General features: G+C 48.8%; 2 protein-coding genes across 5 annotated transcripts in view; one reads left to right on the top strand and one right to left on the bottom strand.

Moving 5' to 3' along the window:
- Positions 1 to 1268: 1268 nt before the first annotated feature.
- LOC129861100 (baculoviral IAP repeat-containing protein 7-like) lies at positions 1269 to 8004 on the top strand. Of its 2 annotated transcripts, none has more exons than XM_055932222.1 (8): positions 1269 to 2262; positions 3729 to 3828; positions 3947 to 4025; positions 4200 to 4245; positions 4954 to 5169; positions 7214 to 7279; positions 7433 to 7645; positions 7740 to 8004. In XM_055932222.1, the coding sequence occupies exons 1-7, from the start codon at positions 1605 to 1607 to the stop codon at positions 7630 to 7632; spliced, it is 1365 nt and encodes a 454-aa protein (XP_055788197.1). In that variant the 5' UTR covers positions 1269 to 1604; the 3' UTR covers positions 7633 to 7645; positions 7740 to 8004. The 2 variants fall into 2 exon arrangements, with proteins under 2 accessions (XP_055788197.1, XP_055788196.1); XM_055932221.1 differs by having other exon boundaries at positions 1270 to 2262; positions 7430 to 7645.
- Positions 8005 to 8107: 103 nt separating this feature from the next.
- LOC129861101 (sodium/potassium-transporting ATPase subunit beta-1-interacting protein 3-like) overlaps positions 8108 to 21508 on the bottom strand; it is a 179189-nt gene continuing 165788 nt past the window's right edge. Inside the window, exons 6-7 of one of the 3 annotated variants that reach the window (XM_055932223.1) lie at positions 15406 to 15490; positions 8108 to 13778 (exon numbers count right to left, since the gene is read on the bottom strand). In XM_055932223.1, the coding sequence (XP_055788198.1) occupies positions 13769 to 13778; positions 15406 to 15490 (95 nt within the window). In that variant the 3' untranslated portion in view covers positions 8108 to 13768. Of the gene's footprint in view, positions 13779 to 15401; positions 15491 to 21508 lie in introns of those variants that run through there. The other 2 variants (XM_055932225.1, XM_055932224.1) reach the window with 2 other exon arrangements.

A 21508-nucleotide genomic window follows, 5' to 3' on the forward strand; every position in this document is an offset into this window, starting at 1 on the left:
AAAATGGCTGTGTGAAGTTGCTGGATAATGGCGGGAACTGGAACACGCTGTCGTACATGTCGATCCAGAGGATCCCAAACATGCTCAATGGGTGGCTTGTCTGGTGAGTATGCAGGCCATGAAAAAACGGGGAAATGTTCAGCTTCCAGGAATTGTTTACAGATCCTTGTGACATGGGGCTGTGCATCATGATGAAACATGAGGTGGATAAATGGCACGACAATGGACCTCGGGATCTCATCAAGGTATCTCTGTGCATTCAAATTGCCATCGATAAAATGCAATTGTATTCATTGTCCGTAGCTTATGCCTGCCCATACCATAACCCCACCGCCACCATGGGGCACTCTGTTCACAACGTTGACATCAGCAAACCACTCATCCACACAACGCCATCTGCCCGGTACAGTTGAAACTGGGATTCATCTGTGAAGAGCACACTTCTCCAGCGTGCCAGTGGCCATCGAAGGTGAGCATTTGCCAACTGAAGTCGGTTACAACGCCAAACTGCAGTCAGGTCAAGACCCTGGTGAGGACGACGAGCACGCAGATGAGCTTCCCTAAGACTGATTCTGACAGTTTGTGCAGCAATTCTTTGGTTGTGCTAAACCACAGTTTCATCAGCTGTCTGGGTGGATGGTCTCAGTCAATCCCGCAGTTGAAGAAGACAGATGTGGAGGTCCTGGGCAGGTGTGGTTACAAGTGGTCTGCGGTTGTGAGGCTGGTTGGACCCACTGCCAAATTCTCTAAAATTACATTGGAGGCCACTTATGGTAGACAAATGAACATTCAATTCCTTGGCAACAGCTCTGGTGGACATTCCTGCAGTCAGCATGTCAATTGCACGCTCCCTCAACTTGAGACATCTGTGGCCTTGTGTTGTGTGACAAACTGCACATTTTAGAGTGGCCTTTTATTGTCCCCTGCACAAGGTGCACCTGTGTAATGATCATGCTGTTTAATAAGCTTCTTGATATGCCATACCTGTCAGGTGGATTGTCTTGGCAAAGTAGAAATGCGCACTAACAGGGATGTAAACAAATTTGTGCAAAAACAATTGAGAGAAATATGCTTTTTGTGCATGTAGAACATTTCTGGGATCTTTTATTTCAGCTCATGAAACATTGGACCAACACTTTACATGTTACGTTTATATTTTTGTTTAGTGTTCATTGTGAGACTGGTTACAGTCGCGATCATTGTGCAAAATCTGCAGCAATAAATATACATTATTTAATGTGTAGGTTTAGCAAATTTAACTTGGTGGTTTCCGGGTTGGACACGTCTCACTAACGCACTGTTCTACTCTTGGTGATAGGCTATCCCCGTCAAACAGTCTGGAAAAGAGAATGACAGAGGCCTCTATTGACCAAAAGGCTAATATAGCATGGGCAGCGCCATAGAGAGCTTCCGAAATGTTAAAGTGGTCAAACTAGTTAACTGGGTGGGGATTCCTATGGGTTGGAGCCTCAATGGCGCTACCTATGCTGTCACAGATACTATAATGGCACAGATATAAAGATCGTTCGTCTAACTATCTCTATGTTTTGACCGCATGGGACTGCCTTCTGGCATCTAGTGAGCGAGTTCTGGAACGCTGCCTGATGTGGGCTACTGCGCAAGCCGTGTTTACAACTGCAGGGAATATATGTCCAGCACTGCGCGCTCCGCGCTCCCACCTGCACAGTCCACTATGGAACGGAAAAGGGATGACTGCCACAGGACCGATGGAAAAAGAAGAGACCACAACCCCCACCAGCATGACGGATGACAGGAGCGAGATGATGTATATTTTGGAGACGCCCCAGATGCGAGGCGAGGAGGAGAGGCTTCGAACTTTTGAAAACTGGCCGGGCGATGCACCGGTCACCGCGACCAACCTAGCCAGAGCGGGCTTCTTTTTTCTGGGGCCCGATGATAAGGTCAAGTGCTTCTGTTGTGGAGGGATCCTTAGGTATTGGGTCCATGGGGACAGTCCGATCGTCGAACACAAGAGACACTTCCCCACTTGTAGTTTGGTAATGGGTAGAGCCGTTGGGAATATCCCACTGTATGTCGTTCCCGGGTCCCCTTCGGACTCCGTGGACGGTCAGCTGTTGAGCCAGCTCCAGAGGATGACTGTGGACGACCAGGGGGCGGCCGGGCAGGCTGTTTACCCCGAGATGGAGTCAGAGGAATCCCGTCTCACCACCTTCCACAACTGGCCTACCGGTGCTGCGGTCCAGCCCGATGTTCTGTCGAGGGCAGGATTCTTCTACACAGGTGCGCAATAGTATTTGTTGATGGTGAGAGAGAAATCCTATTGTGACATAAGTGTGTGTTGTGTATTTCCACTTTTCTAAATTCTGTTGGGAACATTTTATAACTTGCTTCTTTCTTTTAGTTCCCATGTTTAGTGAAGCTATTGGACAAAATTACGCACGCCTTGGTAATTAGAAATTGGCAATTGGATATTCAGAAATAGCAGGTTCCAGTCTTTGTGTGTGACTTCATGGGACAATAGCCACGCTGAGTCATGTGTTTGTATACAGAAAAAGCTGGACAGGACTCGGACTGCGTAAAGGAAAACATCACTGTTATGGTTAGACTGTTGTGTTCATTAAATCGTAGAACATAGAACAACTATGAGAGCGAATGAGAAACAACTTTTCCTTAGTTTGAAATTCAGTTTTGGAAATGCAATAACACAATCCACATTCTCACAGCAGGAATGTTAGGGTGTCTACCCGTGTGTATTAATGTGATAATTTGTGTCATTGTGTGTGCAGTGTCGGTTCTAGCTCGTATGGCTCCCTGGGCGAACCCCCCCTTCAGCGCCCCCGCCAAAAAAAAGCACCATTCTGCACTAACTGTAATTTTTATTCAGACATTTGGAACAACACAAATAAATAATCATACCATTTACAACTATAAAAATATATACAAAATAAGCCTCATAAATATCAAAAAGAAGTGACAAATAGAAACACATTTGTATTGATTTGGCACTGAGCAGCAATACATTACCCATCCCCCAACAATGTCAACCAAGAGTCAAGACTAAACCAATTCACCTTGGTGGTGTGCAGACTGGTTTTATATTATTCTTAACAATTTCGCACAAACCAGACAAAATACAAGAATATGTCTGTGAAACTATATATTCACAGTATTATGAATGAATTGTGGTTTATTTTGTAGTGTGACTGATTTTACTAATTGCATTAGTACTGTACAAAGTTAGAGGTGTGCTATTTGATAGATTCTCCCCCTACCTCGGGCTTCCAGTGCGGAGACCTGAGGTTAACCTACCACCCCCCCCCCCCCCCCTCCATCTCGTACTTCTGAGTGGGAGACCTTCCCAGGTAGTAGCCTGCCTATCTCACAAACTAGAATCAAGGCCCCCACTCTGACAAAGCAAAGCTATTTTACCCACAGTCCCACACGGTGACATGTTATCATTGACGTTACATGCAAATGAGCGATAGAAAACCGATCGTGCAAATGTCACCATTCCAATTTTTTTTGTGCGGGCACCCCGTGCTGTCCTCAGCAAGATGCCGCCCTGGGTGGCTGCCATTGTCGCCTATATCTAAATCCACCTGTGTCTGTGTACACGGACAGCAAACACACACTGCTTGCTGTCTGTGTGTACTGTATGCATGTGTGTGTTTTTTAGTGTGTCTAATCTTCATGTAGTCTTTGTCAGAAGTGCTATGATAGACAAAATATTATGTCCCTCCTCCTAGGACACGGTGACAACGTGAAATGTTTCTACTGTGATGGAGGGCTGAGGAACTGGGAACCTGGAGATGACCCCTGGCAGGAGCACGCCACGTGGTTCCCACGGTAACACACAACAGCACCAACACACACAAACTGTCAAAATGCAATATGTAATGTCTTTGACCCCGTGTCCACGGTTCTGCTGTGTCAATATGTTACAACTTTCTCTTTTATCCCTCAGATGTGACTTCCTGATCCAGACGAGAGGGCGGGACTACGTCAGCAACATCCAGGATACTCACTTCAATATAGAGACTGTGGTAAGTACCTTAATCCCTAACATTCATCCCTCACTGTTGTGGTTCACTGTCCTCCACGGTCATACCAAAAGACAGGATCACTTGTATATTAGTAGTGTGCCAACATAACTGTTGTGGTCACTACAGTGTGTTAGAGAACTCACAGAATAGATCCCGTGTTGATTTGTTTTCCAGGGTGCATCACAGACTCCGGTGTCCAGAGAAATCAACTCAGAGAATGGTGAGTCCCAGGATACAAATGAAAACATTGAAACTTATATTACATCCACTACATTCTCTTGACCCCCGCCTCCCTAAATGACATCACTGGGTGATCCGCAAACCACGTGTTAACCTGTGCTGAACAAACACAATAAATATGGATTGCCTTGGAAACCAATACGCTGCTTTCCCCTGGATACAGACTAAGAGGATGTGTTTCATAAGTGGGCACTTAAACGTGTGTGTGTGTATAGCGAGAGATTTACAAATACTGTCCGTTTCAGCTGTTTTAGAGGACAGTCAGAGAAACAGATGTATCCCTCAGTGGTGCTTTTCTCTGTATCTATCAGAACTCAATTTGTTTCTGTGGTTTAATGTGTGTCAGAGAGATGCGGGGCTCTTGGTTGCCCACTCCCACACCCTGGTGTACTGCTCTCTCTACTGGGCCGTTTATCAAATGATAGAATGCTAGCACAATAGCATCACATACTGTTGCTGAATCTGCTATTCATCTTTTTTTAGTTGTACTGAATACAGGAGAGGGAAAAAAGTCATTGGTTTTCCATATCTCAAGGAGAGACACATCGTCTTAGTAACGCTGAATAAAAAATGCAGTGCTGTTGGTTTTCAGTGAAACTCTATATAACTGTCTCTTTCCCAACTTCCCACCTAATACCTGTTTTGTTTTTTCTCTCTCCCCGTCCCTCCCTGTCCTCTCCTCTGTCAGATGTGGTGGGTGGTCTGGGCGTGCCCTCGGCCATGTTGTCTCCTGTGGTCCAGACCGTGCTCCAGATGGGGTTTGAGGCTGGCCTAGTGGAGAGTCTGGTCCAGACCAAGTACCTGCTGAACGGCCAGCACTACACCTCCGTGTCTGGCCTGGTCACTGACATACTGGCAGCTGAGGAGGAGGACCGGACCAGGAGGCCACAGAGCAGAGGTCAGGGTAAGGATGGTGATTATATTAATGATAATGCCTTCGATTTACATAGAGCTTTTCTGATGTTCAAAGCACTTAACACTGTAAGGGGAGGGGATTCACTTCATCCACTACCAGGGTGATAGTACAGTATCAGCACGTGCCTGGGTACAGCTCACAGGGGTCAATCCCTAAACATTTGCCTTGTCTGACAGAACCCACTGCCTCTACCCATAGATACTTGTTTGGAGGTAGGGACCAGCAGATTGTTATGGGCTGGGTAAAGGCTAAGGGCTCACAGAGGGGAGGTACATGCCATTACTTGAACTTACAACCTACAGGGTTCTAATTACACTTTGACCCCTGGGGGAGTCCTAAAAATTGCCCGCTGGACCAAGTTTGGTATCTTTAACTCTGATGTTGACCACGTTCATATTTTAACACAACCCTTTGATATTCTTGTTCATCTGAAATTACTGGATTGACACTGAGAAACAACAAATGAAGACTCTTGTTAAAGATGTAAATAAACTCAGCAAAAAAAGAAGCGTCCTCACTGTCAGCTGCGTTTATTTATGTGTAAATATTTGTATAAACATAACAAGATTCAACAACTGAGACATAAACTGAACAAGTTCCACAGACATGTGACTAACAGGAATTAAATAATGTGTCCCTGAACGGGGGGGTCAAAAATCAAAAGTAACAGTCAGTATCTGGTGTGGCCACCAGCTGCATTAAGTACTGCAGTGCATCCCCTCCTCATGGACTGCACCAGATTTGCCAGTTCTTGCTGTGAGATGTTACCCCACTCTTCCACCAAGGCACCTGCAAGTTCCTGGACATTTCTGGGGGGAATGGCCCTAGCCCTCACCCTCCAATCCAACAGGTCCCAGACGTGCTCAATGCGATTGAGATCCGGGCTCTTCGCTGGCCATGGCAGTACACTGACATTCCTGTCTTGCAGGAAATAACGCACAGAACGAGCAGTATGGCTGGTGGCATTGTCATGCTGGAGGGTCATGTCAGGATGAGCCAGTAGGAAGGGTACCACATGAGGGAGGAGGATGTCTTCCCTGTAACGCACAGCATTGAGATTGCCTGCAATGACAACAAGTTCAGTCTGATGATGCTGTGACACACCGCCCCAGACCATGACGGACCCTCCACCTCCAAATCGATCCCGCTCCAGAGTACAGGCCTCGGTTTAACGCTCATTCCTTCCACGATAAACGCGAATCGGACCATCACCCCCTGGTGAGACAAAATCACGACTCGTCAGTGAAGAGCACTTTTTGCCTGTCCTGTCTGGTCCAGCGATGGTGGGTTTGTGCCCATAGGCGACATTGTTGCCGGTGATGTCTGGTGAGGACCTGCCTTACAACAGGCCTACAAGCCCTCAGTCCAGCCTCTCTCAGCCTATTGCGGACAGTCTGAGCACTGATGGAGGGATTATGCATTCCTGGTGTAACTCAGGCAGTTGTTGTTGCCATCCTGTACCTGTCCCGCAGGTGTGATGTTCGGATGTACCGATCGTGTGCAGGTGTTGTTACACATGGTCTGCCACTGCGAGGACGATCAGCTGTCCGTCCTGTCTCCCTGTAGCGCTGTCTTAGGCATCTCACAGTACGGACATTGCAATTTTTTGCCCTGGCCACATTTGCAGTCCTCATGCCTCCTTGCAGCATGCCTAAGGCACGTTCACGCAGATGAGCAGGGACCCTGGGCATCTTTCTTTTGATGTTTTTCAGAGTCAGTAGAAAGGCCTCTTTAGTGTCATAAGTTTTCATAACTGTGACCTTAATTGCCTACCGTCTGTAAGCTGTTAGTGTCTTAACGATCGTTCCACAGGTGCATGTTCATTAATTGTTTATGGTTCATTGAACAAGCATTGGAAACAGTGTTTAAACCCTTTACAATGAAGATCTGTTAAGTTATTTGGATTTTTACAAATGATCTTTGAAAATAGGGTCCTGAAAAAGGGATGTTAATTTTTTTGCTGAGTTTAGATGATGTTACCGTGAGTAACCATGTCTCACCCTTTACTGTTGGTGTTTTCTGTCCCTATCAGGGCCGGTGGAGAGGCAGGGGCTCAGTGCAGGAGGGGTCAGGACACAGACACCCATCAGAGAAAAAGGTCAGAGGTCATGTGTATTTCACACACTCGCCCACACTCGCCCACACTCGCACACACACACACACACACACACACACACACACACACACACACACACACACACACACACACACACACACAAAAACGGCAACACTCCTGTGTGTATTTCAGCAGTGGGCGACACCACCCCTGATGAGCTCCTGCGTCAGCTGCAGGAGGAGCGGACATGTAAGGTGTGTATGGACAAGCGGGTTTCCATTGTCTTCATTCCCTGTGGTCACCTGGTGGTGTGTAGCGACTGTGCTGCCAGCCTGCGTCACTGCCCCATCTGCAGAGCCACCATCAGAGGCAGCGTCCGAGCATTCATGTCCTGAAAGACTCACTCAAGTACGAGACTCCTGTGAATATGTATGACACAATTATTCTATAGTATCCCTAATACACTGAGAAACAATACACAATTTCCTTGTTTCCCTTTTAGGCTTTTGTATACCTTCGACAAATGAAGAAAGATTCTAGAACCCCTTGGAGCAGCTCACATTATTTTATAGGTGCTGTGCGAACGTTCTGAAAATGTTCCCTGGATGTTGGATGCCAGATCTGACCCACGTTAAAAACGCTCTGTTGATTTGCCCTGCTTAAAATACCCTCAAATGAAAATGGCCTCGTTTAAATATTTATATACAACAATAAACACATATGCAATATCCAGTGTTTTGTCAGTATTGATGTTTACAGTGATCAATTGGAAGAGCAAGTTAAATCAGTCCAACTGCACATCAGATTACAGTTAGAATATTTGCAGAAAATATGAATAATCCCTAATACAAATAAATCACAATCAGATGATTAAAAGTACACATTGTTTTATTAACAAACTTCTATTTACACGTTTGGACAAATAGGATAACATAATTGAGTCACGTGATGGGGACTACAGAGGACACAAAATGAAGAAAAATACAAAAAGCTTTCCCCCCACTTTCCTATACAAAGACACAGAATTATCTACAAAGAGGTGGACTCTTTTTCAGTGGTATCCATAACGCCACCACAATAGGCCCCAACCAACTCTAATGCCAGGTATGGCTCTTCCATTCCCTGTTGGAAAGGCTGTATTGCATTAAAAGGAAGAACTGTTCCCGTAAATCAAATTACTTTAGTTGTGTTCAAGCTATTCATTTTTTATCAAGAGATGAGGTGCAGTGTGTGTTCATTTCTGATAATGATCCTGGCTACAGTTATTAAATTGTAGCTGATCCTACAGTATGTTCATAAGTACTGACAGACAAGCCTGGCTTGGTATTGATAAACTTGGGGTTTACTCACTGGAGTGCAACATACAATATTACAGATAGAAATGTAATGTATAGAGCTGGCAATATCTATGACAGAATGTCGATTCTGCACAAGACATCGCTATATGAATGTTCTTTAATATTGCCCTTCCTGAAATAATGATATCCTATTACCTATATAGTGCACTACTTTAGGATATCATTTGAGACAGTCCATGGTTTACTATCATTATTGTTGCACCACCGTTCTACAATAGAATTCCTATCAAGCTCATATCAGTTCAGAGAAAGAGCTGTGATTTCAATATCATCAAATGAATAGCCTGTCTTCCAAACCCACAATACCACACGGGATAAGAGCATGTTGATCAGATGCTGCTGGAAACGAGATCAAACCAAATTCAAATCTTCTTATGTTGTGTGTTCAAGGCTCTTTCGATTAGGTAGAAAACAAGCTTTGATAAAAAAAAAAGGTTAAATCATTGCATTCATGTCTCAGCAGATAAGACAAATTATACAAAAAATAAAAACAATTGAGTTTAGAGGCTACAGAAATAAAGGAATACATGAGTTCTTCTGAACGATGTTAAGTATAAGACTGCATGGATAACGTGGAGATAAAGAAGTATACAGCCATATACACGTACATACATGCAGGGCAGTAACCTGGACCTTTCTATGGGGTCCAGTGTCCAGTAGGCCAATGGAAAATATCCTTAACTGTTTTTTTGTAACTTATCAATAAACAATATGCCATGAAAGCCTAAATGACAAAGCTGAGGGGTTTGTTCAAGTGAAGAACACAAACATATTCAGCAGTATTTAATGTGTACATGACCACATTCAACAGCAGGAGGCGGTAATGGTACATAGTAACAAAACAGAAGGGGACGGGCCAGGTAGAAGGTGCTCTTACACACAGATCTAGGATCAGTTGCCCCTTCTCAAAACTTCATAAGAGATGAAACACAAAACTGAGCTTAGATCAGTGTCTACGGGCAACTCCATCATACTCCTAAAGGGACACAGCCAAAAACTCAGGCAGTTACACAATCTGCAACAGAAAGTCCAAATCATAGAGATCCTATTAAATTACTAGAGGGGCTAGTGATCCTATTAAATTACTAGAGGGGCTAGTGATCCTATTAAATTACTAGAGGGGCTAGTGATCCTATTAAATTACTAGAGGGGCTAGTGATCCTATTAAATTACTAGAGGGGCTAGTGATCCTATTAAATTACTATAGGGGCAAGTGATCCTATTAAATTACTAGAGGGGCTAGAGATCCTATTAAATTACTAGAGGGGCTAGAGATCCTATTAAAGTACTAGAGGGGCTAGAGATCCTATTAAATTACTAGAGGGGCTAGAGATACTATTAAATTACTAGAGGGGCTAGTGATCCTATTAAATTACTAGAGGGGCTAGAGATCCTATTAAATTACTAGAGGGGCTAGAGATACTATTAAATTACTAGAGGGGCTATGTCATAAAACCTTGAAGTTCCAGAATGGGGTGAAAATGGTAGCCATTATTGGTCAGGGAGAAATAAATACAGTTTATACGGGTTTTATACCAAATTTTCGGAATACACAGCCTCTAAAATATATGTAAATGTCTAATTTTTGGTTTTCTTGTAAAGGTGAGAGTGCTATTATGTAATACAATATAAGTACTTGTTGCATTTACAACTTGTCTAAGTCATATCATCCACTGATTTCAGAAAGTGTATGGTTGTGGATTGACTGCATTGTTTGAATGGAATGTTGGGATATTGGCAGTTCATTTGAAAAAAAGTATGGAATCATTCCTCTAAAATTCTTCATATTCATTATTTTACACAATATCTTATCACAGCACCGGCAAACCATGGTTGACCAACTCCCTGATCAAAATGGCTGACCTTTATCCCATCATAAGAAGGTTAATGTCCATTCCAGTATTCTAAATTCTAATTCTATGCTCCAAATACTCAAGAACTGGCCCCCATCTTAAAGTTTGGGCACAAAAGTGTATGTCTTTTGGGATTGTGGGATAAATGTTCTCCAATCCAACATAGACCCAAACATACACTAGGTTATTACCGTATAATACAGCATATCCATGGTTATCATACAAAACCCCTACAAACATGCTATGAAACAAACCATTAAAATTGATCACAGTTGAATCAACAATCTACAGATGGAATGATAGAGAAAACAGGCTGTGTATATTTCTGTCTTCTTGTTTTGCTATATTTGTGCTACTTTTACATTTAAACTCCATTCAATATCTTTGTATACCGTGGATGGGAAATGTAGTCAAACTACCTCTCATATCACACACTATTTAGGATTGAAAAAAGTCAGTCAGCGACTGTGTGTATAACTAATGATCAACTGTCAAACACTCAACCTTAAACTCAACCCTCACAGTAGTTTGAGGCAGTTCGGTTTCTGGACCGGAGTTTTAACACACATCTAACTCCTGACATAAACCTCAATCTTCCACACCAACAACTAGTTAAATAAAGGTTAAATAAAACATTTTTAAAAATTAAAATAACTGTAAAACAAGATTTAAAATAATATTTATTTTCATTCCACCCATCTACAGATTTAGGATTCAGTCTATTGAAACACTGTATATCAGTGGTTTCCAAAACTGTTTTGGACAGGATTCAGTCAGTCACAGCACCGTAAGTAAGATTAAGAAAAAGTTAAGACTCAAACTCAAACATTATTGCCTGTGTGCTTTTACTGTAAAACTTTAAACATCATCTCCCTTTCTCTGTTATGAAGTTAAGTTTGCATTTCAAAACCCTGACCAAAACTATTTTCCATCTTTCTTTTTTTCTGGTTCTCTTTTTGAACAATTCCTCTGTATGTTTGGCTGCTTTTTCCCCCTACCTACCACCCCTACCTTCCCCTCCTCTCCCTCTTCCCTCCTCTCCCCCGTTCCCTCCTCTCCCCCTTCCTGCTTTGCCTGTGTATTTATGTGCACAGATTGTGGCCTAAAGTAAACAGGCAGAACACAACAGCCCATTCCATTCCACAGGCTCAACTATAATTCAGCCCAACAGTGATGATCTGAGACCGAGCCATAGTAACAAACCAACCCCACAGAGCCATAGTAACAAACCAACCCACAGAGCCATAGTAACAATCCAACCCACAGAGCCATAGACAGTGGCCTTTCAGACTAGAGGCCAGGCAGAGGGCTGAACTGTCTATGTATATATATACAGTGGGGAGAACAAGTATTTGATACACTGCCGATTTTGCAGGTTTTCCTACTTACAAAGCATGTAGAGGTTTGTAATTTTTATCATAGGTACACTTCAACTGTGATACAAAAATCCAGAAAATCACATTTTATGATTTTTAAGTAAATCATTTGCTTTTTATTGCATGACATAAGTATTTGATCACCTACCAACCAGTAAGAATTCCGGCTCTCACAGACCTGTTAGTTTTTCTTTAAGAAGCTCTCCTGTTCTCCACTCATTACTGCACCTGTTTGAACTCGTTACCTGTATAAAAGACACCTGTCCACACACTCAATCAAACAGACTCCAACCCTCCACAATGGCCAAGACCAGAGAGCTGTGTAAGGACATCAGGGATAAAATTGTAGACCTGCACAAGGCTGGGATGGGCTACAGGACAATAGGCAAGCAGCTTGGTGAGAAGGCAACAACTGTTGGCACAATTATTAGAAAATGGAAGAAGTTCAAGATGACGGTCAATCACCCTCGGTCTGGGGCTCCATGCAAGATCTCACCTCGTGGGGCAACAATGATCATGAGGAAGGTGAGGGATCAGCCCAGAACTACACGGCAGGACCTGGTCAATGACCTGAAGAGAGCTGGGACCACAGTCGCAAAGAAAACCATTAGTAACACACTACGCCGTCATGGATTAAAATCCTGCAACGCACGCAAGGTCCCCCTGCTCAAGCCAGCGCATGTCCAGGTCCGTCTGAAGTTTGCCAATGACCATATGGATGATCCAGAGGAGGAATGGGAGAAGGTCATGTGGTCTGATGAGACAAAAATAGAGCTTTTTGGTCTAAACTCCACTCGCCGTGTTTGGAGGAAGAAGAAGGATGAGTACAACCCCAAGAACACCATCCCAACCGTGAAGCATGGAGGTGGAAACATTCTTTGGGGATGCTTTTCTGCAAAGGGGACAGGACGACTGCACCGTATTGAGGGGAGGATGGATGGGGCCATGTATCGCGAGATCTTGGCCAACTACCTCCTTCCCTCAGTAAGAGCATTGAAGATGGGTCGTGGCTGGGTCTTCCAGCATGACAACGACCCGAAACACACAGCCAGGGCAACTAAGGAGTGGCTCCGTAAGAAGCATCTCAAGGTCCTGGAGTGGCCTAGCCAGTCTCCAGACCTGAACCCAATAGAAAATCTTTGGAGGGAGCTGAAAGTCCGTATTGCCCAGCGACAGCCCCAAAACCTGAAGGATCTGGAGAAGGTCTGTATGGAGGAGTGGGCCAAAATCCCTGCTGCAGTGTGTGCAAACCTGGTCAAGAACTACAGGGAACGTATGATCTCTGCAATTGCAAACAAAGTTTTCTGTACCAAATATTAAGTTCTGCTTTTCTGATGTATCAAATACTTATGTCATGCAATAAAATGCAAATTAATTACTTAAAAATCATACAATGGGATTTTCTGGATTTTTGTTTTAGATTCCGTCTCTCACAGTTGAAGTGTACCGATGATAAAAATTACAGACCTCTACATGCTTTGTAAGTAGGAAAACCTGCAAAATCGGCAGTGTATCCAATACTTGTTCTCCCCACTGTATATATGTATATATATATGTACAGCAGGTACTGTAAGTCTCGGTTGTTGGATGCCGTTTGTAGTTCTAGATAAATAATTGATATGAGTACACAAAAAGAGTTCAGGCCCATGTTACACAGTAATTACCCCGCCCCCTCCCTCCCTCCTTCCCTCCCTTCTTCCCTATCCCCCAACCCTAATCCTATCCCCGCCATCCCTCCCACTAACAACAGAACAGAACTGTGAAGTACAGTCATAAGCAGAACACCAGTAATTTACATGTTTGAAGTACTGAAGAGATGAAATAAAGAAGTAGAGAATCAGAGGAATGTCTGGCCTGCCGCAGTGCATTCTGGGACTGTTGTTGTGTCAGTCAGAGCAGCTATTTTGTTTCCATGGGAAATCCCGGCGTCGGCTGCCGCCCTATTTACGTAGACCTGGAGAAGATAGAACACAGGAGACAGTGAGTGGATGACCAGTGAAAAACACACACACACCTGGTACATTTATTAAGATCAAGGCTATATACCCCTAGTGGTGGAGGAGAGTAAAGGTTAGGGTAAATCCTGCCTCATTTGCAACAGAGCTGATGAAGCTGTCAGGAGAGGTGTCCTGCAGGCTAATAATATATTCACTTTTTTCAAATCAAATTTTATTGGTTAGCAGATGCTAATGCGAGTGTAGCGAAATTATAATAATAATTAGGTGGGTGCTTGTATTGGTCCTGTTTCACATGTGTAAATTAGAAATACTTTTTTTGCATATCCCACTCCCTTTGAGAGTGAGGTCATGAGCAGGGATCAGCCATTATTGATGGTGACCCTGGAACAATTAGGGTTAAATGCCTTGCTCAAGGCCGCAGACAGATTTTTCACCTGGTCTGCTCAGGGATTCAAACCAGCAACCTTTCGGTTACTGGCCCGTTAGGCTAGCTGCCACCACTGCACAATTGTTATGATGTTTCCTGCATAATTTAATATACCATTCAAATGAAATTTGGGATGATGGTTAAAAGGCAGAGAGCCTCTAATCTGTGGTGTGTCTATGTGCATAAATGCCCCCCCCCCCCCCCCCCAGCAGGGATAGCAGAACCACAAAGAAAGTTTATACGAGTCACAGAAGAATATCCTGCCATGACACAGTTCTTATGTTCTTAATCGCAATAACATAAACCTGTGCAATGCAAAGCTTTATTAATTTGATATGGGCTAATCTTTAATGAAAACACTATGAGCTGATGTGTTCAGGTCTTTGAGTGTATGGTTAGGTTAACTGAATCAGACAGGAAACCCAAACTCTAGACTTCCACACACCAGCCTACTTCTCAAATTTCCCACCCCCTAGAAAGGGAGCATAATGTAGGCATACAGTAGCAGGAGATGACTGCTCTTTTTGGGAGTGAAGGATAGAGGACTGGAGAATAAAGGTGTTGGCAAGGAAAAAGTACTAACACTTACCAACATGTCCCAAATGACACCCTATTCCCCATAAATCTGGGCTCCCGAGTGGTGCAGCGGTCTAAGGCACTACATCTCAGTGCTAGAGGTATCACTACAGACCCTGGTTTGATTCCAGGCTGTATCACAACCGACTGTGAGTCCCATAGGGCGGCACACAATTACCCCAGCGCCGTCTGGATTAGGGTTTGGCCAGGGTAGGCCGTCATTGTAAATAAGAATTTGTTCTTTACTGACTTGCCTAGTTAAATAAAAATAAATTGCACAACTTTTTGTCAGAGCCACATATCTTTATCACTGTCCAAAAGTAGTGTACTATATTTTAGGGAACAGGGTTCCATTTGAGACATAGTCCATAGTTCTGTCCTCTTTACTCTCGGTCCATATAAAATGCCCTTGAACCCTATGACATCACACCATGGCACCATCTATCTGCTGTCCTTTTTAATGACTTGCTCATTAGGCAAAAGCTGAAACGCTTATTAAAGCGGAGTAATTAAGGCCTTATTCCAATTAACACTGTGTTAACGAAGAGAAGTTTCATCTTAATTAATATAAAAGACTAGCCGCAGAAAAACACACAGGCCAAACACACACACGTACTTACAGATACATGGGCTTTAAGAGGAGATGGGATGGTTTCTCATTGACATGGTAGAGGGGGAAGGGGTCAAATCCACCAACAAAATCAACTGAAAACAAAAGGATCAAATGCAAAAAATGACAAATTAAATCAGAACATGACATACAGAAAGTGATAGGCAGAAAGAAATATAAATGAAATGATATCAAATGACAAATATGGATTCACAAAACAAATGAATTGAAGAAAACAAATGAAAGTGAAGAGCATACAAAACAGATAGGTACACCTACAGTATGAGGGGGTCAAAGGTTAGAATGTGTTGGCATGCCAAAAACAGATGGAGATGTGGCATTTCAGATAGCTCTTTGATGTTACATACACAAAATAAAGATGCAAAATATGTGTATAATATACAAACTTTCCATATTTGTATTGACTAGTGGTGCTATCCTCTGTAGTGGAGGAGGCAGTGAGCGTAGTGGAGGAGGCAGTGAGCGTAGTGGAGGAGGCAGTGAAGGTAGGGGACGAGGCAGTGAGGGTAGGGGAGGAGGCAGTGGGGGTTTGGGAGGAGGCAGTGAGTGTAGTGGAGGAGGCAGTGAGGGTAGGGGAGGAGGCAGTGAGGGTAGGGGAGGAGACAGTGAGCATAGGGGAGGAGGCAGTGAGCGTAGGGGAGGAGGCAGTGAAGGTAGGGGAGGAGGCAGTGAGCGTAGGGGAGGAGGCAGTGGGGGTTTGGGAGGAGGCAGTGAGTGTAGTGGAGGAGGCAGTGAGGGTAGGGGAGGAGGCAGTGAGGGTAGGGGAGAAGACAGTGAGCATAGGGGAGGAGGAATTGAGGGTAGGGGAGGAGGCAGTGAGGGTAGGAGGCAGTGAGCGTGGTGGTGGAGGCAGTGAGGGTAGGGGAGGAGGCAGTGAGGGTAGGGGAGGAGGCAGTGAGCGTAGGGGAGGAGGCAGTGAGAGTAGGGGAGGAGGCAGTGAGAGCAGGGGACGAGGCAGTGAGGGTAGGGAAGGAGGCAGTGAGGGTAGGGGAGGAGGCAGTGAGGGTAGGGGAGGAGGCAGTGAGGGTAAGGGAGGAGGCAGTGAGGGTAGGGGAGGAGGCAGTGAGGGTAAGGGAGGAGGCAGTGAGGGTAGGGGAGGAGGCAGTGAGCGTAGTGGAGGAGGCAGTGAGGGTAGGGGAGGAGGTAGTGAGGGTAGTGGACGAGGCAGTGAGTGTAGGGGACGAGGCAGTGAGCGGAGGGGAGTAGGCAGTGAGGGTAGGGGAGGAGGCAGTGAGGGTAGGGGAGGAGGCAGTGAGCGTGGTGGAGGAGGCAGTGAGCGTAGGGGAGGAGGCAGTGAGCGTAGGGGAGGAGGCAGTGAGCGTAGGGGGCGAGGGAGTGAGCGTAGGGGAGGAGGCAGTGAGGGTAGGGGAGGATGCAGTGAGCGTAGGGGAGGAGGCAGTGAGCGTGGTGGAGGAGGCAGTGAGCGTAGGGGAGGAGGCAGTGAGCGTAGGGGAGGAGGCAGTGAGCGTAGGGGAGGAGGCAGTGAGCGTAGGGGACGAGGCAGTGAGCGTAGGGGAGGGGGCAGTGAGTGTAGTGGAGGAGGCAGTGAGCGTAGGGGAGGAGGCAGTGATGGTAGGGGAGGAGGCAGTGAGGATAGAGGAGGAGGCAGTGAGGGTAGGGGACGAGGCAGTGAGGGTAGGGGACGAGGCAGTGAGGGTAGGGGAGGAGGCAGTGAGCGTAGGGGAGGCGGAAGTGAGGGTAGGGGAGGAGGCAGTGAGGGTAGGGGAGGAGGCAGTGAGCGTGGTGGTGGAGGCAGTGAGGGTAGGGGAGGAGGCAGTGAGCGTAGGGGAGGAGGCAGTGAGAGTAGGGAAGGAGGAAGTGAGAGTAGGGGACGAGGCAGTGAGGGTAGGGGAGGAGGCAGTGAGGGTAAGGGAGGAGGCAGTGAGGGTAGGGGAGGAGGAAGTGAGCGTAGTGGAGGAGGAAGTGAGCGTAGTGGAGGAGGCAGTGAGCGTAGGGAAGGAGGCAGTGAGCGAAGGGGAGGAGGCAGTGAGCGTAAGGGAGGAGGCAGTGAGCGTAGGGAAGGAGGCAGTGAGCGTAGGGGAGGAGGCAGTGAGCGTAGGGGAGGAGGCAGTGAGCATAGGGGAGGAGGCAGTGAGCGTAGGGGGCGAGGCAGTGAGCGTAGGGGAGGAGGAATTGAGGGTAGGGGAGGAGGCAGTGAGGGTAGGAGGCAGTGAGCGTGGTGGTGGAGGCAGTGAGGGTAGGGGAGGAGGCAGTGAGGGTAGGGGAGGAGGCAGTGAGCGTAGGGGAGGAGGCAGTGAGAGTAGGGGAGGAGGCAGTGAGAGCAGGGGACGAGGCAGTGAGGGTAGGGGAGGAGGCAGTGAGGGTAGGGGAGGAGGCAGTGAGGGTAGGGGAGGAGGCAGTGAGGGTAAGGGAGGAGGCAGTGAGGGTAGGGGAGGAGGCAGTGAGCGTAGTGGAGTAGGCAGTGAGGGTAGGGGAGGAGGTAGTGAGGGTAGTGGACGAGGCAGTGAGTGTAGGGGACGAGGCAGTGAGCGTAGGGGAGTAGGCAGTGAGGGTAGGGGAGGAGGCAGTGAGGGTAGGGGAGGAGGCAGTGAGCGTGGTGGAGGAGGCAGTGAGCGTAGGGGACGAGGCAGTGAGCGTAGGGGAGGAGGCAGTGAGCGTAGGGGGGGAGGGAGTGAGCGTAGGGGAGGAGGCAGTGAGGGTAGGGGAGGAGGCAGTGAGCGTAGGGGAGGAGGCAGTGAGCGTGGTGGAGGAGGCAGTGAGCGTAGGGGAGGAGGCAGTGAGCGTAGGGGACGAGGCAGTGAGCGTAGGGGAGGGGGCAGTGAGTGTAGTGGAGGAGGCAGTGAGCGTAGGGGAGGAGGCAGTGATGGTAGGGGAGGAGGCAGTGAGGATAGAGGAGGAGGCAGTGAGGGTAGGGGACGAGGCAGAGAGGGTAGGGGAGGAGGCAGTGAGCGTAGGGGAGGCGGAAGTTAGGGTAGGGGAGGAGGCAGTGAGGGTAGGGGAGGAGGCAGGGAGCGTGGTGGTGGAGGCAGTGAGGGTAGGGGAGGAGGCAGTGAGCGTAGGTGAGGAGGCAGTGAGAGTAGGGGAGGAGGAAGTGAGAGTAGGGGACGAGGCAGTGAGGGTAGGGGAGGAGGCAGTGAGGGTAGGGGAGGAGGCAGTGAGGGTAAGGGAGGAGGCAGTGAGGGTAGGGGAGGAGGAAGTGAGCGTAGTGGAGGAGGCAGTGAGCGTAGGGAAGGAGGCAGTGAGCATAGGGGAGGAGGCAGTGAGCGTAGGGGGCGAGGCAGTGAGCGTAGGGGAGGAGGCAGTGAGCGTAGGGGAGGAGATAGTGAGTGTAGGGAATGGAGCAATGAGGTTAGGGGACAAGGCAATGAGCCTAGGGGAGTATGCAGTAAGGGTAGGGGACGAGGCAGTCAGAGTAGTGGAGGAGGCAGTGAGGGTAGGGGAGGAGGCAGTGAGCGTAGTGGAGGAGGCAGTGAGGGTAGGGGAGGAGGAAGTGAGCATAGGGGAGGAGGCAGTGAGGGTAGGGGAGGAGGCAGTGAGCGTAGGGGACGAGGCAGTGAGCGTAGGGGAGGAGGCAGTGAGCGTAGGGGACGAGGCAGTGAGCGTAGGGGAGGAGGCAGTGAGCGTAGGGGACGAGGCAGTGAGCGTAGGGGACGAGGCAGTGAGCGTAGGGGAGGGGGCAGTGAGGGTAGGGGAGGAGGCAGTGAGCGTAGGGGAGGAGGCAGTGAGGGTAGCGGAGGAGGCAGTGAGCGTAGGGGAGGAGGCAGTGAGTTTAGTGGAGGAGGCAGTGAGGGTAGGGGAGGAGGCAGTGAGCGTAGGGGAGGAGGGAGTGAGCGTAGGGGACGAGGCAGTGAGCGTAGGGGAGGAGGCAGTGAGCGTAGGGGATGAGGCAGTGAGCGTAGGGGAGGAGGCAGTGAGCATAGGGGATGAGGCAGTGAGCGTAGGGGATGAGGCAGTGAGCCTAGGGGAGGAGGCAGTGAGCGTAGGGGATGAGGCAGTGAGCGTAGGGGAGGAGGCAGTGAGCATAGGGGATGAGGCAGTGAGGGTAGGGGAGGAGGCAGTGAGCGTAGTGGAGGAGGCAGTGGGGGTAGGGGGGGAGGCAGTGAGCGTAGGGGACGAGGCAGTGAGCGTAGGGGACGAGGCAGTGAGCGTAGGGGACGAGGCAGTGAGCGTAGGGGACGAGGCAGTGAGGGTAGGGGAGGTGGAAGTGAGCGTAGGGGAGGAGGCAGTGAGCGTAGGGGAGGAGGAATTGAGGGTAGGGGAGGAGGCAGTGAGGGTAGGAGGCAGTGAGCGTGGGGGAGGCGGAAGTGAGGGTAGGGGAGGAGGCAGTGAGGGTAGGGGAGGAGGCAGTGAGCGTAGTGGTGGAGGCAGTGAGCGTAGGGGAGGAGGCAGTGAGAGTAGGGGAGGAGGAAGTGAGAGTAGGGGACGAGGCAGTGAGGGTAGGGGAGGAGGCAGTGAGGGTAGGGGAGGAGGCAGTGAGGGTAAGGGAGGAGGCAGTGAGGGTAGGGAAGGAGGAAGTGAGCGTAGAGGAGGAGGCAGTGAGCGTAGGGAAGGAGGCAGTGAGCGAAGGGGAGGAGGCAGTGAGCGTAAGGGAGGAGGCAGTGAGCGTGGGGGAGGCGGAAGTGAGGGTAGGGGAGGAGGCAGTGAGGGTAGGGGAGGAGGCAGTGAGCGTGGTGGTGGAGGCAGTGAGGGTAGGGGAGGAGGCAGTGAGCATAGGGGAGGAGGCAGTGAGAGTAGGGGAGGAGGAAGTGAGAGTAGGGGACGAGGCAGTGAGGGTAGGGGAGGAGGCAGTGAGGGTAGGGGAGGAGGCAGTGAGGGTAAGGGAGGAGGCAGTGAGGGTAGGGAAGGAGGAAGTGAGCGTAGTGGAGGAGGCAGTGAGCGTAGGGAAGGAGGCAGTGAGCGAAGGGGAGGAGGCAGTGAGCGAAGGGGAGGAGGCAGTGAGCGTAGGGGGGAGGCAGTGAGCGTAGGGAAGGAGGCAGTGAGCGTAGGGGAGGAGGCAGTGAGCGTAGGGGAGGAGGCAGTGAGCGTAGGGGAGGAGGCAGTGAGCATAGGGGAGGAGGCAGTGAGCGTAGGGGGCGAGGCAGTGAGCGTAGGGGAGGAGGCAGTGAGCGTAGGGGAGGAGGCAGTGAGTGTAGGGAATGGAGCAATGAGGTTAGGGGACAAGGCAATGAGCCTAGGGGAGTATGCAGTAAGGGTAGGGGACGAGGCAGTCAGAGTAGTGGAGGAGGCAGTGAGGGTAGGGGAGGAGGCAGTGAGCGTAGTGGAGGAGGCAGTGAGGGTAGGGGAGGAGGCAGTGAGGGTAGGGGAGGAGGCAGTGAGCGTAGGGGACGAGGCAGTGAGCGTAGGGGAGGATGCAGTGAGCGTAGGGGACGAGGCAGTGAGCGTAGGGGAGGAGGCAGTGAGCGTAGGGGACGAGGCAGTGAGCGTAGGGGACGAGGCAGTGAGGGTAGGGGAGGTGGAAGTGAGCGTAGGGGAGGAGGCAGTGAGCGTAGGGGAGGAGGAATTGAGGGTAGGGGAGGAGGCAGTGAGGGTAGGAGGCAGTGAGCGTGGGGGAGGCGGAAGTGAGGGTAGGGGAGGAGGCAGTGAGGGTAGGGGAGGAGGCAGTGAGCGTAGTGGTGGAGGCAGTGAGCGTAGGGGAGGAGGCAGTGAGAGTAGGGGAGGAGGAAGTGAGAGTAGGGGACGAGGCAGTGAGGGTAGGGGAGGAGGCAGTGAGGGTAGGGGAGGAGGCAGTGAGGGTAAGGGAGGAGGCAGTGAGGGTAGGGAAGGAGGAAGTGAGCGTAGAGGAGGAGGCAGTGAGCGTAGGGAAGGAGGCAGTGAGCGAAGGGGAGGAGGCAGTGAGCGTAAGGGAGGAGGCAGTGAGCGTGGGGGAGGCGGAAGTGAGGGTAGGGGAGGAGGCAGTGAGGGTAGGGGAGGAGGCAGTGAGCGTGGTGGTGGAGGCAGTGAGGGTAGGGGAGGAGGCAGTGAGCATAGGGGAGGAGGCAGTGAGAGTAGGGGAGGAGGAAGTGAGAGTAGGGGACGAGGCAGTGAGGGTAGGGGAGGAGGCAGTGAGGGTAGGGGAGGAGGCAGTGAGGGTAAGGGAGGAGGCAGTGAGGGTAGGGAAGGAGGAAGTGAGCGTAGTGGAGGAGGCAGTGAGC

The sequence above is a fragment of the Salvelinus fontinalis genome, chromosome 8, assembly GCF_029448725.1.
Source record: "Salvelinus fontinalis isolate EN_2023a chromosome 8, ASM2944872v1, whole genome shotgun sequence".
Taxonomy (NCBI): domain Eukaryota; kingdom Metazoa; phylum Chordata; class Actinopteri; order Salmoniformes; family Salmonidae; genus Salvelinus; species Salvelinus fontinalis.